The sequence below is a fragment of the Neltuma alba genome, unplaced genomic scaffold (genome assembly GCF_004799145.2).
Source record: "Neltuma alba isolate B1F8T4 unplaced genomic scaffold, ASM479914v2 tig00011968_pilon, whole genome shotgun sequence".
In the NCBI taxonomy this organism is placed as follows: Eukaryota; Viridiplantae; Streptophyta; class Magnoliopsida; order Fabales; family Fabaceae; genus Neltuma; species Neltuma alba.
Window position 1 is genome coordinate 67138 of NW_021636543.1, and position 17399 is coordinate 84536.

The following is a 17399-nucleotide window of genomic DNA, read 5'->3' on the forward strand; positions in this document are numbered from 1 at the left end:
AAATCCTAACAATTTTAAATAACAAAAAATGCCCACATCAAATTACTTGTATTTTTAAGTTCTTTGTTTCCCATTTTTTAAATATTAACATTTAATAGTACTAGATTATAAATTAACATTAAATAAAAAAAGAAATTTGGCTATTTGTAATTAGAGAATTTGACATGATAGATTCTAAACAACTTGATCTGAGTTTTTTTCTTAAATAATAAAAGTAAAAAATAAACAAAAATGATCCTTACAAAAAAAATCCCTAGTATATCTCAATTCTTAATCTGCCATCATTAGCGCACATCACCATGTCTTTCAAGAAAATTTGCTAGGATGAAGCAGTGTAATTCTAGTCAATTCTAAGCAAACAATCATATATTTGTAAGATTCAGAAATCGAGTAAGTAAAACAAAATAAGAGAAATACGTGCTGTGTTTTAGAAAATGAGAATGTTTGTATGCTGATGTATCATTAAATATTTTTAGAATATATGTGAAGGTAATGGAAAGTGGACTTGATATACACACACTTCTCCCGTCTTTAATATAGGACCTAATTATTGAGTTGGTTTTGATCCTAAATATAAGACTTATTTCTCATATTTATCATTTTTCTCTAAATTATCTCTATGGATATTCCCTTCACTATAATCAAATAGAAGAGAGAGAGAGAGAGGTATTAAGAAAGATGATTATGGTGTTTTAGGAAAAATGTGTCACATTTCTTATAATTATTTAACTTACCTAAGTTCTTTAATCTAATCAAATTAGTTAAATAGGTTTTATATTAAGCACCAAAAAAGTAAGAGATATATTTCAAATTGAAGAAATCCCCAATAATGAATCATTGTAGATTGCTGCGTGGGTAAATGAGATGCATAAAATGAAAGTGTTGGCGAAAAAGATTGTTCCAGGCTTAATAACGGACAGCATTGCGTCCTCCTCTTGATCATCTTATTTGGCTTTTGCTCTGCCAATCGGATCAAAAATACAAAAAAAAAATGTTTTCAATGATAATTTCATAATGAAACGACATGGATTAATTTGCAGCAGATGATTTCACGTCACCTCACTGCATAATCATTCTTTGTTTTTTAAAATTTCATTTTTACATGTACCCCGAGTTTACTACAAAATTTGATAGTAAAATCATTAAACAAATTATTTGGATTTAGCCCAAATACCCAAAAGCAAACCCGTCCAGATATCTATTGGCTCTAATTTTCAGCTGGGCCTGGGTTCTAAGAGAATAAAAGAACTGTTTTCGGAGGCCCAAGAGCAGTTTCGTTGTAAAACAAAGTCAATTCACACGTCAGAGGGTGGAATTAAAAAAGAGGGGAATTTATTTAGTTTAGGGTTGAAGTGTGGCAGTCGGCGGCAACGTCAAAATTTTAGACTTCCTCCGGTCTTTGCGGGAGTAACAACGGCTGAATGAAGCGGGCCGGTGGCTGTTGCCCGCGCCATTGGAAATTAGACCGTTTGACCCCGCCAGCTTCCCAGCCATTTCTGCCGCGTGTGTGTGTGTGTCCCCGTCACCATTAGTATCGCCCACGCTACTGATGAAAGCACCCAGATCTTTCCAACATCTTCCTAGCGCGGCATACTGTAAAAACTAATTAATTAACTTGAAAAAATTTAAAAAAATTAGTTAAGTTAGTTATTTATAATAAATATATATTATTTTTTTAAAATATTCTTGTTAATTAAATGCATTAATTAGAACTATCATTATAAGGACTACTTTAAAAAAATAAATAAATATAAAAAATAAAATAGATTAAAATTTTATATTTAAAATCAAAATAAAAATCAAATAAAAACAAAAGAACAGGATCAATATATTTTCCTACTACTTTTCTAACTCTAAATATGAGACTATTTTATAATGTAAATTATATTATAAAATAGATTTTATATTTAGTAGAGAAGAGAGTATTTTGTAAATGTTGACTTATGTCTGTTGTGGATTCCCGTTCAGTCAATCGACAGAATCCGTAAATTTTACTCTCCCTTTCATTGGCCACCGGGTACTCTCTTTGCGGGTCCAAGATCAAATATGCTCCCTCCGTTTCTTTACATCAAAATACTTTTCTAGTTCTTAATATAGGACTTAATTGTTGAGTTAGTTTTGGTCCTAAATCTAAGACCCATTTTTCATATTTATCAATTTTCTTATAATTAACTAACTTACCTAACTTCCTTAATCTAATCAAATTAGTTAAATGGGTCTTATATTAAGGACCGGAGGAGTATTAATTAAAATTAGTTAAAAGATAATAAATATGTATAAATTTAAAATTATTTTTTAAAAATATGTATAAGAGAGATAATAAGAAAATTATTATAAAGAGCGTTATAGAAAGAGAGAATGTGTAATGGAGAGATGTAGTTTAGAAAATAAGATAATAACTATATTAGATATTAAAATAAGTAATTAATAAGAATAAAATAAAAAATTTGTTATAAAAATCTAAGATAACTTGTAAATACTAGTATTATTTTTATTTAAGAACAAGAAAAGACAATAATTATTGTTTATAAAATAGAACAGAAGGAGTACCTCGAAACGGGAACAAACCTCGTAGGTTGCCTTGGGGACCAATAGAGAATATATTGTTTGGTGGCATGAAAATTTAGATAAACGACTATAAGGAGGAAAGCACTGATTGTCCCCAGTGAAATACATGTTAGTTTAAATTTTCGGCCCAAAAAAAAACTCATTTTTAATTTAATTTCTAGAAACATAAAATTGAGTAAAAGATAATATGATTTATATTTGGATTAATTTTTATAAAAGTTATTTTGATTATGATTGGATAAGTAAAATGAGTTTATAAAACGACAAAAATAAGTATGACTTTTATTGAATATTAAAAAATGATAAAAAATAAATTTACAAAATATAATAATTTTAAATTATTATAATAGGGAAGAGTTATATTTAATGAATAAAATACATTTAAACTAGAAATCATAGTAATATGAAATTTTTTAACCAAATAATATTATGTAATAAATTGAATGATATGCTCTGTACAATTTATATAAATATAAAATAAAAAACAATATTAAAAATGTTATAAAAATTTTATTAAAATTTATTCTTTATTTAAAAGAGTATTAAAAATAAACAACTAAAAATCGGTTAGGAAATGTATTGAATATGTAGAGACAAATATAGAGAGAACACAAACTTAAGAATAAAAGTATCTTTCGATCTTGAAAAGCAATTTTTGCATGAGCAAAATAAGATATAAGCCATAAAAAGCAGCTTGTGACTTAAAGTAACTTTTTTAAGCAAATGACTTATGCCTAAATATGATGCTAAACATAATAAAATAACCTAATCTGATTTTTGCCTCCTAAAAGCTACATCTACCTAAAGCCGGTAATACATCCAACCTGTCAACCCGCAAAAAATAATGGGTTAGGGTTGGCCAAAAGCCAACTCGGCGTCATTTCAAAAAACATAACCCGCACCGTCATAATTTGAAACCCGCGACAAAAGCCAACATACCATTACTTCAAAAAATATAACCCACATTATCGTAACTCGAACCCGCGGCGGGTTGGCAGGTCAACCCACCTATTTTTTTTTTAAAATAATAATGAAGCCAAAAGTAAGGCAGATTTTCACTTCAAACTTTATTGTTATTAGAAATAATTAGATAAAGAGGGTTATTCAGTGTTGCTCGTTGGTTTCATTGGAAAAAAATATGTGAATTTGTGTATCATCATATTGAAAAATTAGACAATCATATACTATTTGTATTTTATTGTGTTGTAATTTTTATTTGGATATTTGTAATATTCCATATCATTTCCGGTGTTTTTATTTTTGATTATATATAACTACTAACATTTAAAAAAACATTAAAAAAAAGTAAGAAGGGGAAAAAATGAATTCTTTTGCTAACCTACCAAAAAAGGCCTTTTGAGAGCCTGCACTGTGTAGTCCGCAACCCGTCACGAACCAACTTGTAACTGTGGGTTAGGATGTTTTACCAGCCCTATATTTATTTTTTTCAATTACGCAGCCAAACAGACTCACATACTGCCTTCTAATACGCGGATCTTTTTTTTTTTTTTGGTTAATGAATAACCCTTTATTCATTCGGTGCCTAGTGCTTTGTATGGATCCTACTACTAGATATCCGACTAATAATAGACTAATCCAATGAGACTTTGCTACTAAGATATCTCTTCCCATAGGTCTTTCTTCCACGCGGGGAGCTTTAGCTTTAAAGCATCTGTGGAAAATTAATCCTGGTACATTTCCACAGCATCAAAGTCGTCATCAGTGAGGACCTAAGAGGTGATGATTGATTTCCGCGCTCTGAAGGCAATAATTATAGTATAACGGACCTCATTCAATGGCTCCTAGGCGGAAAAGTTGCGTGGGCCCATTCTTTATTTTTGTTTGACCTTTTGCTAATTCAAATTATCCAACCGTGGGTCCTGATAATACGCCATGATGAATTGCTAAAAGAAAAAGCAAAACTGTACCCAAAATTAAAAGCAAAAGCATGGAGCTGATCTGTCTTGTAAACGCCAGAAGCACCTTATCATATTCGCATCCACTTTGATAACTTAGCCTAACATTTTAACCGGCCATAATGCGTTCGAGTTTGGAATCGCTTCAGGAAAAGAAAAACTAAAATAAAAAAGTGAACTTTAATCAAATTGACTGCTTCGTGGATATGGCAGAATTAACAAGCACTGAAATCTACAGGAGGCTCAGCAGAGCATGAACCGGGATAAATGAATAACATATTGGAGGAAACAGTACATACATCTTATTTGTTTTTGTTTGGTGCGTGTATATTATATATATATATGTATTTAACATCCAAAAGTTAAAAATGACAAGTGAAATAAAAGGATGAATGGAGGGGAGGCAAAGAATAGGGAGATAAAAGCATCAACATTAAAAAGGAAGTATAAGACATGCACGTTGGCTTTGGAGAGCACCCATGCGGCAGTAAACAAGGTTGGTGGTTTGCTAGTCAGAGCATATTGGATTGTCATTGAAGTTTCGAGTGACAGCTACTATTGATGGCAGCTCTGTTTTTTGTGCTGCAAACAAAGTCAAACAGAGTCTTTTAATTAACAAAAGGGCTTATCCTATCACTATGGCCAATGAGAGCCGCAGGAGAAGACGGAAGGTGATCAAATGAGCCTAACCACACACATGATTTTTTTCATGGTTGCGGATGTTACATGTAAGATATTTTTTTTTTTTTTGGGTATCGTTTCTATTTCACTCTTCAAAGACGTTGGGGTTAGGAAGTTGAGCCCTGATCAACAGCTGTGAAAATAGATAAAGAGGCTTGGGTGACTATGATTAAGGGAAGGAAAGGTTTTATGGAGAGGTGGGAAGTAACCGTGAGGCATTTTCAAGTAGAAAGAATGTTACGAAAGGAGATGATGCTAAGCACCGAGCAAAAAAGAAAAAGAAAAAGGAAAGCTTAGTCAAACACGTTAGTGGCTAAGCTAAATATTTGACGTCGTCAATATGTATTTAATAGTAGAGACAAATAAACTTAACAATAAGTTGAAGGATCGAATAAAAAGAAAAAGTTGAAAAACTTAATTCAAAATCAAGATAAATTAAAAAGATTTGCAAAATAATTTTTCCAAATGCTTTTACAAAAGTCGAGAGATCACTTCTTAAATGCTAGTCAAGATACCTGATTAGTGTACGGTTTCTTTTCGATTCTTCGATCAACTGCGCGGACATTTATTGCTATGTTCAATTAACAAGATCACAGGGTGATGCTATATTAACAAAAGATAAAAAAGAAAGGAAAAAGAACGCTTCCAAGAGATCAGATCTTGTTCACATAATTGAGGTCAGATTCCCACTCACATGAGATCCTCAATGATCATGACGATTCAGCAGTTTTATTCCCCCAATCAGCAACGGTTGTTATAATTATTATCTTCAAGCTGACGTGTCTAAGGGATACTATTGGTTCTCAACACACCTAAGTTACCTAATTTTAATAGACTAAAACAGTTTATTAAATTAACTGTTCATAATAAATATGTGTTCTCTCTTTTAGCATATCCTCACTAATAATTTATATTAATTAAAAATATTATTTGAGTTAATTTTTAACATATGCAACTATTATAATAACTATTTTTTTAAAAAAATAAATATGATAGACAAGGTGAATTGAGATTTTCTATTTAAAATAAAATTAAAAATTAAAGTAATTTTTATATTAAGAACGGGAGATAGTAGCTAAATATTTTTTTTTGCCGGAAAAGTTATATCCATATAATAAATATATGCTCAGGTGCCGAAACTTTTTTTTTTTTTTTTTCAAAGCAGCAATAATGAGCAAAACTTATACCCTCTGGAGGGGCAGGATAATGATAGGTGTGAACCAACATGAAGATGATATCTACTCCCTCCAGCTGTTACTATAAGGGGCTAACAAACAGGTATTTTTTTAAAATAAATTATTTGTTTAGTTTTAAGGAGGGTTAAATACTTTTTAACCAGATATGCTTGTTGGCCAAAAACAAAACAAAAAAATCAGATATGCCCATCTTTAGTAAAAGTGATAAGAGAATAAAAATTAATATGATGTCGGTAACAAATAAGCTATTGGTTAAGATGATAAATAATCTTACTGGTAAGACGGAAAATACAAACTCACATATTGGGAAGTGTATTTGTTAAGAGGGTCTTAACCCTCCCGATTTGACAGAGATTAGGCTAAACCTAGAGTAATTTAAAGATACTCTGACTTATATCAAAAACAAAAAAAATGATAATATTAACAATTACTTAAGTTTGATAACAAATTTAACAATTTTAACTGTTTTTATCTGTGTGTGTAAATCAGTTGAAAATGACGAGGAGGAGGAGTAGATGTAAATACGGCGCAAGTTGGACGGAGTCCACAAAAGACAACGTCTAGGCTATAGCTCCCACTAATTTTGAATACGAATCAGTCTTAAACATACTTCTCCTGTCTTTAAGAACCTAATTAGAAAATTAATTTTGGTCTCAAATATAAAATTTATTTCTTATATTTACTAATTTTTTCCTAAATTATCCCTATTAAATAATTAAATATCATAGTAATACTTATTACTCATTAATAATACATCTATATATTTAATAAAGTGAGTGAGTACTTATTACTCATTAATTCCACACATATATCAATTCTATCATTTTATATTTTTAATAAAATAATTTAAAATATTTTTTGAAATATCAGTTTTTTAAAGAAGTTTAAACTGAGGGTATTTTGAAAACATATGCTATATTTACTATTATTACATAATTTAACTAATTTTTTTAATTTAATCAAAATAGTTAAACAAATTTTATATTAAGCAGGTCGAGTACCAAATTTGCAGCCAATGGAGGCCGCTAACATATAAACCGAAACACTACAACACAACTGAATCACACATTAGAGATATATTGTACTGTTTTTCTACCACAAATCTAGCGAGCGAGCAAGCAATAACAAAAATATTAGGAGTCACTTCACTGATAAACACGAAATATATGGTGCAACAAAAACGACCCATGCAACCACTTCAACTTGAAGATGCATCCGTCTGCGCCCCCCCCCCCCACCCAATCACGTCCACAGCAGCACTCAAGGGCGTTTTGCTCTTTCCTCTTCCTGAAAAGCTGGGTTTTTCTCCCCTACTCTCGCGGTCATGATGCCTCCTAATGGCTTTCAGGTCGTCCCTCCAATACTTCCTTCTTGCTTTGTCAATTCATCATACTTCTTTTGGAAGATCTCTACATGCCTGGAGATTTTCTCCTCGATGAAGGGGCCTATGTTCTTAAACTGCTGCAATATTTTCAGGAGTTGCGTAACTTCCTCTACCTCCTAGCCCATAAGCAACCGTTAGCTTTGCTAATAGAGAGGTCAGGTACTTGTTCCTTCTGGGGCTCATATTGATGAAGTAAGTGGGATCAACCAACTTGGCATACTTCCAGTGGAGCTCTGTTTTCTCCTTGGCAGGGTCATCTAAGACCGTTCTTATATCGTGGATCATCCTAACGGCCTCTTCGGTTTCAGGACTGCTGATCCATGTTAAGAACTGATCAAGAGTAATGAACTTCAGATGCTTCATGAGATCTACAGATAATCGATATGCCTGCATCCCTGACAACTCCAAATGCTGAAATATCACGAATCTCATCAACCCATATGCTCGAGAACTACGCTCTCTACTCAGCTTCAGTTCGGTGACCCCTAAGTAGTATGCCAGTGATCCTCGCATAGCATTGTAAATCATCAGTCCAGTCTTCACCTTGCTTGCCCACGAGATCGGAAACTGGAGACTTGCCAACCATGTGGATCTAGTACCATACATCTGTGGATATGCAGATTTTATCCTCACTAATGCCTTGGTTATATGCTCTTGATCTTTAACTGCTAGTCTCATCAACACCATGGCAAAATAACTTATAGCTCGTGCTTGGCTCTCACCGCTCTCTTTGCTGAGAGTGGGCTGGGCTTGTGTTATCGGATTGACCTCTACACTTTGAACATTCAGTTGCTGATATGATGAGCCAGGGATGGGTGATGTACCAGGGGTTCCCTTCAAGGTCCCTTCGATTGGAGCTGAATCCATCTCGATAATATCATTACCGGAAGGATCCTTTATGTTGAAGCCGATGTTCATGATTGTATACAAGTGTTCTTCAGAAAATGTCCCCTCTTTGAAACTCTTCTCCACTTCACTCCATTTTGTCACGATTGTGGTCTCTGTCAGCTTGCTGGGCTTGTAATAAACAACTTTCTTCAAGAAATCATCATGGCTGTACTCGGTTTGAGGTGGCTTATACCATATTTCCGGTATAAGGAGGTCATCTGGTATAAGGAGGTCATCTAATGTCAGGATGGTTTCCATGGAGGGCGGTGTCCGTGTTGCTGGCTGGAACTGGTCGGTGTTTCCAAGGCATACAATTCTATATATTTATAAGATTCAGAAATCAAATAAGCGAAACAAAATTATGCGAATATATTAGCTCCACTCCCAATTATGAGCCTATTATGTTGTGTTCTGGGGAAAAAAAGAGAGAAAGAAAAAGAGAGTGTTTCCTTCACTACTAAGTTACGTGCCGCCCAATTATCACACCCGGGCCCACTTCATCCACGCCACAGCTTCCATGTAAGGAACAAAAAACCGGACTGGTCACTAAACTAGTTGAGACAGTGAGTTAAAGATCAGTGGATCAGATCAGGATCTAATTGGAGTCAGACCGGTCATATTAAAATAATATAATTTAATTAATAATAACAAAATATAACAATATTTATAAATAATAATTAGTAATAATTCATATTTAATTGTACCAATTAACATTACCAAAATACGCATCTATTTTAAATGTTAATTTTTTCATGTTATTTTTAGATGTCTGAGACAAAAATCTGATGCACTATGTTAAAATATATCTCTTTTTTTTTAAAAAAAATTTTTTACTCTTGCTTCTCTCTTCTTTTTTCTTCTCTTTCCCACATGACCACTCTTTATTTTTCCCTTCATAAGACGCATGGCAGCTTTCCTCCTTCTTCCTTGAACAACGAACAAGCAGGAATCACAATGGGGTAGCTTGCTCTTAAAGCACACATCACGGTTCCCCGTTCCCCTTTTCCAGCTAAAGTTTTTTCGCCTCAGTATCTTCCTTCTTGTCTTCTAATCTTCTAGTTTCTCCTCCCTCTCAGTTTTTTCCCTTGCACAGCTTCAACAACAAATCAGTCTCTATGATGAAACCTGGGATGTTGAATCATCTTCTTATTTTTCTTCCATGTTTTTAGTTTCCAGGCTAAAATGCTTCTTCACTTCATTTTTTAGCATATTCAAGAGTTCTCTTATAATAATGTTTGTTCAGCATATCTCTCTTTATCTTTCTCTTCCTCTTCCTTCTTTTTTTTCCTTTCCAGGCAAACCTTTTTTTTCCCCAATTTGTACATTTTTAAAAGGCAACAAAGTTTAAACCGGGTAACCTACCCCAACAGGTGGTTACCCGGTTTAACACTGGTTAAACTGGTTTGTCACCAGTTTATTCCATCACCGGTCTAACAAGTGAACCTGACCAAACTGAACATCAATTCATCGGTTTTTCAGTTGAACCGGCCGGTCCGGTTTTTTTTTAATCATGTTCCTGCATCTTGTGTACCGCATACATGAGTGAGGATATATGAATCTTTATTATTTTTTTAATCACAAATTCACAATCCTTTTTCAGTGATACAACATGTATTAATTTTCATAAGAAAACGATGATTTTCACGTCACCGCATCGCATAATGGCACTATTTTTTAACTTCATTTTTACACCTGCCCCGAGTTTAATATTAAATTTGATCATAAAATGGAAAAAAAAAGAAGAAGAAGTTAAGGGGCATCATTATCTTCAAATATTTTCTCGAACTAGTCTCCTTAAAATATTTTGTATTACATTTAACACCTTGAAATATTTTTTTAAATACGTTTAATACTGTGAAGTATTTTTTTGTGTGTATCTAGTACCTTAAAATATTTTTTTAGATGCGTCTAGTATCAAAAAAAATTACTTAAGGGTGTTGAACGCACCTAAAAAATATTTTAGAGTGCTGGATGTATCACAAAATACATTGAGATATTAGATGCACTTGAAAAAATATTTCAGAATGTTGGATGTGCCTTAACCCAAATAAAAATATAATTATTTAATTAGATTTAGCCCAAATAAAAGAGAAAATTGCATTGAGGTTTTATCAAAGAGAATTAAATATAAAAAAAAGCTCTTTGAAGTCATCAAATTAATCTAAAGTTTCAAAAGACCTCATTACAAGAGATTTTACTTATTCTATTATTAGATCGCTCTCATCTTTTTTTCTTTTTAAAAATATGCATTGACAATTAAAAAGGTAGTTGTTACCAACTTAAAGTTAACAACTATCGCAACAATTATATTAACAACCCATATATTAAATCTTTGTGATATGTTAGAAAAATATGTTGTTAATACCTATTGCAATAATTACTAGTCGTTGCACCTTAAATTGTTGACGATTGTCTTTTTAGTTGTCAATTTATACTTAAAAAAAATGAGAGCAATTTAATAATTAAATAAGTGAAATATCTTGCAACGAGAGTCCTTGAAATTTCACATTAATTTGATAATTTCAAGAGATTTTTTATTTAATTATTATTTTTATTTAGTTCTTTTGGATGTTACCTTAATGCAAATTTTTCCAAATAAAAACGACACAATTAACATCGCGCACCAAAAGCAAGCCCCTCCAAAACCAGAGATTTGTTCCTTTCTATTTTAAGATGGGCCTAGGTTCCAAGAGAATAGAAGAACTCTTCTTGGAGGCCCAAAAGTAGTTTCATTGTTGTTCAGAGTTTTCCCTAGAACGTCGGCAATGTCGAAATTTTAGACTACCGGCAATCTTCGCGGCTCTCAGGTCCCAATCCAGAATCCCCAGACATCCTCGTTAAACATTGAACATAACGACGGCGAATGTAACAAAGGTAACATCCTCTTCTTTCCCTGACCCACTCTCTTTCTTTCAATGTCTATTTTTCTTTTCACTCTGACTTTTGCACAGGCGCACTGCAAGTCAACGCTCCTGGCTCCATCCCCCAAACACAGGTATCCTCCATGCTCCAGTTATGATTTTTCAGCGGCCTCATTTCACTGTCCGCTCTATTAATTTTTGCACTTTCTCTTCATACTCTGATTTCCCACTTTATTTCTTCCGCCTCATCGACTCGAACTAATTCTAATGTTTCAGTTTTGAGTCGAATTCAAGTAAATTGGGGAAATAATTTGTTCGCCACTAGATTTATTCTAAACCAAAGTAAATAAAAAAATGGTGGTTGAAGAAGTAAACGGGACCGACTAGACCAGTAGGCAATTAAATTGTGTTTCGTTGTTGGGTGGAATGTGAGGAACGTGACTTATTTTTAGTCAATTTCAAATGCAGTGATGTTCCATTACATTAGCAACAGCAGCTCTCTGCATTTTGTTTCATCTTCGACCTTAGGCACTAGCCGTTACGTGATCCTTAAAATCCACTAATGCTATTGCGGTGGATGTGGAGTTCAGCAAAACATATTTCCCTAGAGTTTGCGAAACAAGTAAAACTTGTATTTGGCTCCCAGATGTGGCCCTTATAATTGGAACTTGGAAAGAGCGGTGGGTTGATGGTCACTTCGTGCTCGGCTTCCGTTTTCTCTTCCTTTTTGTAATTTCTAATATCTTCCATCATAGCTAGATAATCAAATTTTGATTACACTTGCTTTTGAAATGAACTGAAGGCCTGGTCTGACTTTTGGCAGGTCGTTACTTGGTGTTTTTATCTGATAATTTGTTTGCACGAGGAGCGCAACTTGCATGCAGAAATTAGAGAAAGCCCATACTAAAGGGGATGGATCCAAGTCCCTGGCAGAGACGCTGGCGAGATGGAAACAATATAACGCCCAGATTGATTCTTGCAATGACGCAGATAAGCCAATTCGGAAAGTTCCTGCCAAAGGATCAAAGAAGGGATGTATGAAAGGTAAAGGAGGGCCCGAGAACTCTCGTTGTAACTATAGGGGCGTGAGGCAGAGGACATGGGGCAAGTGGGTCGCTGAAATTCGAGAGCCAAACAGAGGAAATAGGCTCTGGTTGGGCACATTTCCCACTGCCATTGGAGCTGCTCTTGCCTATGATGAAGCAGCAAGAGCAATGTATGGTTCTTTAGCTCGCCTTAACTTTCCCAATGTTTCAGTCTCCAATTTTTCTAATGAATCTTCAAGAGATGCACCAGTTGCAAGTCAATCTGATTCTAAAGTGCCAGCTGAGTCTGTGACATCCCCGATCAATTCCGGCTTTGTTGAGTTGGACAGTGCTGACAAGAAACCTCTTCCCTTGAATGTAAAAGTTGAGGAAGGGGAAGTTGAATTGAGGATCAATTCATCTGCGCTTTCATGATGTATATTATGCACATTTATATTTGGATGTGTCTAGAAATCATAGCTTCTGCACCCGGTGGTTAACATAGGATGAATGAGTTTTGATATTTGTACCTGGAACTTGCTGTTGTAGAATGTAAACTATCCAAAATTTCTAAGCTACACTGGATTCCAGCCCCTTTTCTTAACGCGAAATAAAATTACTTTCTCAAGTGGCTATTCATGCAGCCCGAACTGGATAACGTTTGACCCAAAGAAAAGGGAAGAATGAATTGCTTGAGTATACATGAGGTGGTTGTATAGGAGTGCAATAGTACCTTTTTCAGTGAAACTTGAGACTGAAGCGAAGCTGGAAAGTGAGAACGTGCAAGTGTTTGTGCAAAGGAGGTTGAAGAACAAGGAATATGAAATTGTGAATTTTGGAAACTTAGCTTGCAAAAGGAGGAAGGGGTTAATGGCAACGAAGGACAATCAGCAAAGAGAGATACGGTCTCCTCTCACTACTTCAAACCAATTTTAAGGTAACTACTTAGCATTGCGCGGTGGAATCTGAGTAGCTTATCATTAATGGGAAACCAAATGATCGCGTGAGAGACAGGGAAAGCGCCTATTTAAATTGAATTAGCTAAGAGCGATCAGATTGGTTTGCAATCACGAGCATCATCCGAGGTTATATCATTGAGTGCACAATGGCTGGCAACCTTAGAAGTTGCGTCAACGTGAACAACCGACGTACCGTGGTTGTAGCTGCATGGTATTTTGACTTTTTTTAGCCTCGGAGTTCGTTGAAATCTTCCCCTGATTGGGACATTATCTTCGTTGACCGGAGCAGCGCTTCATTATTATAATTTATAAACTCACCAGCTGGCCTCTGCTCTGCCGCCCCAAGATTCTGCACAAAATCCCTCCGCCCTCCTTTCGACTTATTCCATTGATACTCCCTCTAGTCCTAGTGCAACGTTAATCAATTTCACAATTCTTAAGAAGTGCCATTTGAGACATCCATAAGCATATTTGGAAACTTTGTTCTAATGAAAGAATAATCCAACATAAATAAAATTATGCTTTAAAAAAAAATGAAACGAGTGGTATTTTAGAGATAGATAAATAAATTTGCCATTCACAAAAGATATTTTGGTGAAATTCATATTACATTTTCAATTTTTTACGCTGACTTCGGAAATGATTTATAAGCATAATTAATTTAATTCCTTAATCTTCCAACAATCATTCATAAGGTTTGACAGAGGCAAGGGCAGGTAACCTCATGTCACTTCACAAATTAATGCGAACTACTTTCCTGATAAATGAATAACTGGTACCCACTCTCCTTTACAGCCTTCTAGCTTTGACGATGACGCGGTCAAATGACCGAAATACCAGTCTTATCACCTTCCTGAATTGATTTATGCACCTGCTAATTACCGGTTTTGTATTAAAATGTAGTACCCAGTGACAACCCGTCTGTTTTTTTCCTCTAAACTCGGGGGAAATTAGGATTGGATCACTTTTCTCAGAAGTCTTGATCAGTTGAAAAGCCGAGCAAAACTTCATGTTTGAATTTGAAGACACAGCTAGTGGGGAAGCTGTTCATAGTTAATCCCAAAACCAAACTCAAGCCCTTTTCACAGCTCACTTATAATGCATGGGACCCATTTCTCTGCTATAAAACGCACATCAGATGCAACCTCCTCCACAAGAAATTTGAACCTACTACAGGTTCCCTGGCAAAATCTCGCCTGTGCTTCGTTTCACACTAATCCTCTCAAAAGCTCAAGTCCTGAAACTCGGTTTTGTCCCGAAGCATCCTGCATCAGGCATAACCAATATAAACTTCTTAGTTCGAACTCCATAATGAGGAGCAGGCTTGGTTGGGTATTTCTTCTAGCTGCTTTAATATGGGTGCTTCAGGCCAAGGCAGATGAGTCTGAGTCGGCAGGGCTTAAAACAGCGACAGGAGTTGAACAGCATTACAAGACTGATAAAACTGCTGATCAGCCAGTTGCTGGGGCTACAGAGTCGTCACAAGCAGCTGAAGCTCCAATTATTAGACGGCTGGGAAAGCATCATTCTACAGACAAGTCTATGGCCGGTGGAGGTGTCATTATAGGTGGCCTTGTTACTGCCGTGTTTGCTGCAGTTTTCTGCTACATAAGGGTCACTGGAAGAAAGGACGCTGCTCACTGACCTTCCCTTGCACACTTTCTTCACATTTAGTCCAGGAAGCAAAACACTGATTTTAGAAACAAGGACGTTAAGAGTGCCATCACAAAATCATATTTCTGATCATTGTTTACCATACGTTGTTAATATAAAGTTGAGATTCATGTTCCCTGTTTTCCTTTATCTTCTCTGCAAGTGAGTTTGCCCTCGTCTAATATTTACTTTGACTGCTACATTCTCAATCCTCTTGTTTGTTTTAGTTCTCCAAGATGCCGGGAATTGGGAGATGGGAGACTAGTGCTCTTTTACCCCAGTTAGCTGTTTCCATTACAGTTTACAAATATCTAATTTTGAGGCTTCTGCCAAAATAGGAATATAATTTTGGTTGAGCACAAAGGTTCTACAAGTTCGCAATACAGCCAGCTGCTTGTGAATTATGAGTTGTGACTGACGGTTGTAGCATCCGCTATTGCGGTAATTAACCACTGCTAATAATAATACTCCCCTTGTCTTGTTTCAATATGTTTCACACAGATTAAAAAAATTTTAAATTTTGTTAACTCTCATTTAAAATTTAATAAATTTTTAATTTTATCCTTATTTAATATACATTTTATCTCATATAAACAAAGTCAACACAATAATAAATAAAGGGTAAAATTATACATCTATATAAAAAATTTCTCTCAATATCTTATAAATAAGATCAAAAAATATTTCTTATAAATAAGATGGATAAGTAATAATTTCAGAAGCATTTATTATTATTTAATTATGACTTTTCAACACAATCAATGACGTAGAACTTTACAGTGTGCACTGGGTGGATCATTTGTACTTCAGTCTTTCAGACTACCTGTACAAACAAGACTGTGACCAAGTCTCGTTTCTCTATTTTTCCCGCCAGAGAAACAGAACAAACAACTCATCAGAAAATTAAACCCGCGGCTCCTTCTGCTACATTTCCCTGATAGTATCTTCATCGAGGTTCAATGGCTTCCTGTTGTACGCGTTGGTGTTCAGTCTACTTTCTCCTCTCCGTAACACTGGCGATAATGGCGATTTCCATGGCGGGGCATTTTATTTCGAGCAACTCAGACCAAGAAGCCATCTTGTTTGCCCATGAAGTCTCAGTGAATGCCTCCAATGCCCTCCGACGATCGGGATTCAATGTTATGGCTGACCTTTTCCAACGGTCTCCTCCATTCTTCCTTCCTCCGCAGAACTCAACCTTGTTTGCCATCAGAGACTCTGCTCTCAGGAACACCTCTCTCCCTCCATCGCTATTGAGAAAGATCCTTCAGTTCCATACCTCTACCTCCATGGCTTCGATGGAAGACCTGTTGGAGAAGCCCCAAGGGAGTTGCATTCCAACCCTGTTTCGTCACAAGAATGTAGCGATCACCAAGGTAGATCCGAGAGAAAGATTAGTCGAGATCAATCACGCGTTGATATCAAGCCCTGATATGTACCTGGGAAACCAAATTGCAATTCATGGGGTTCTTGCACCATTTTCTTCCGTCGATTTTCAGGATTTGAGCAAGGGCTGGGAGTTTGTTCCCTCGGCTTCTTGTCGTTCGAACTCTGGACAATATTCTGCGTTTTATGAATCCGAGGACAAGGTTGGCTGGAACCGGATTGTTCAGTTGCTCAGCTCAAACGGGTATGCTTCGTTTTCGATTGGATTGCATTCTGTTCTTGAGCGGATACGAACAGATTCAACGAGTTTTGAATCTGTCACAATCTTGGCTCCTCCAGATTTGGCATTACTGGGGAGTCCATCATCTTTGCTTGACAGGGCTGTGAGGCTACATATACTGCCACAAAGACTGACATACAGAGAACTCGCTTCACTCCCGACTAGGACTCTGGTGAAGACACTCATTTCTGACGAATATCTTGAAATTGAAGGAGTTCCAGATTTCATATCAATGTTGGTCATCAACGGTGTGGAAATTGTGGCGCCTGACATTTCAATTTCTGACAAGTTCGTAATTCATGGAATTTCTGAAGCTTTGAAGATGGATGCGCTTATCACCACATGAAGATGGAAGGTCAACGGTTGGCCAAGATGTCTATACACACACAAGGACCTGGGGGGAAACAAATTGATTCTCTCTTCTTTACACATGTAGATATTTTCAATTCATTGAAACGTTTCCTAGTTGAGGGAAGTTAGGTTGGATCAAGTTTCCCTTGCGGTATCCGGGGAAAAAGCGGTTAATATCAAATGCAACTGTAAGTACCTCAACAGTCTAATAATCTTTGAGTTCGAACGAAGTTTATTACTCTCAGAGTTCC

General features: G+C 35.4%; 2 protein-coding genes across 6 annotated transcripts; both read left to right on the top strand.

Annotated features, from left to right (window-relative positions):
- Positions 1-11406: 11406 nt before the first annotated feature.
- LOC114720152 (putative dehydration-responsive element-binding protein 2H) lies at positions 11407-13147 on the top strand. 5 transcript variants are annotated; one of them, XM_028905770.1, is made up of 4 exons: positions 11407-11507; positions 11585-11628; positions 11963-12174; positions 12318-13147. In XM_028905770.1, exon 4 carries the CDS (start codon positions 12373-12375, stop codon positions 12952-12954), a length of 582 nt encoding a protein of 193 aa, XP_028761603.1. In that variant the 5' UTR covers positions 11407-11507; positions 11585-11628; positions 11963-12174; positions 12318-12372; the 3' UTR covers positions 12955-13147. The 5 variants fall into 5 exon arrangements, with proteins under 5 accessions (XP_028761603.1, XP_028761602.1, XP_028761604.1 ...); XM_028905769.1 differs by lacking the exon at positions 11963-12174; XM_028905771.1 differs by lacking the exon at positions 11407-11507 and having other exon boundaries at positions 11516-11628.
- Positions 13148-16153: 3006 nt separating this feature from the next.
- Positions 16154-17143, top strand: LOC114720157 (fasciclin-like arabinogalactan protein 21). The gene has a single exon (XM_028905778.1). The coding sequence runs from the start codon at positions 16154-16156 to the stop codon at positions 17141-17143; it is 990 nt and encodes a 329-aa protein (XP_028761611.1).
- Positions 17144-17399: the final 256 nt, after the last annotated feature.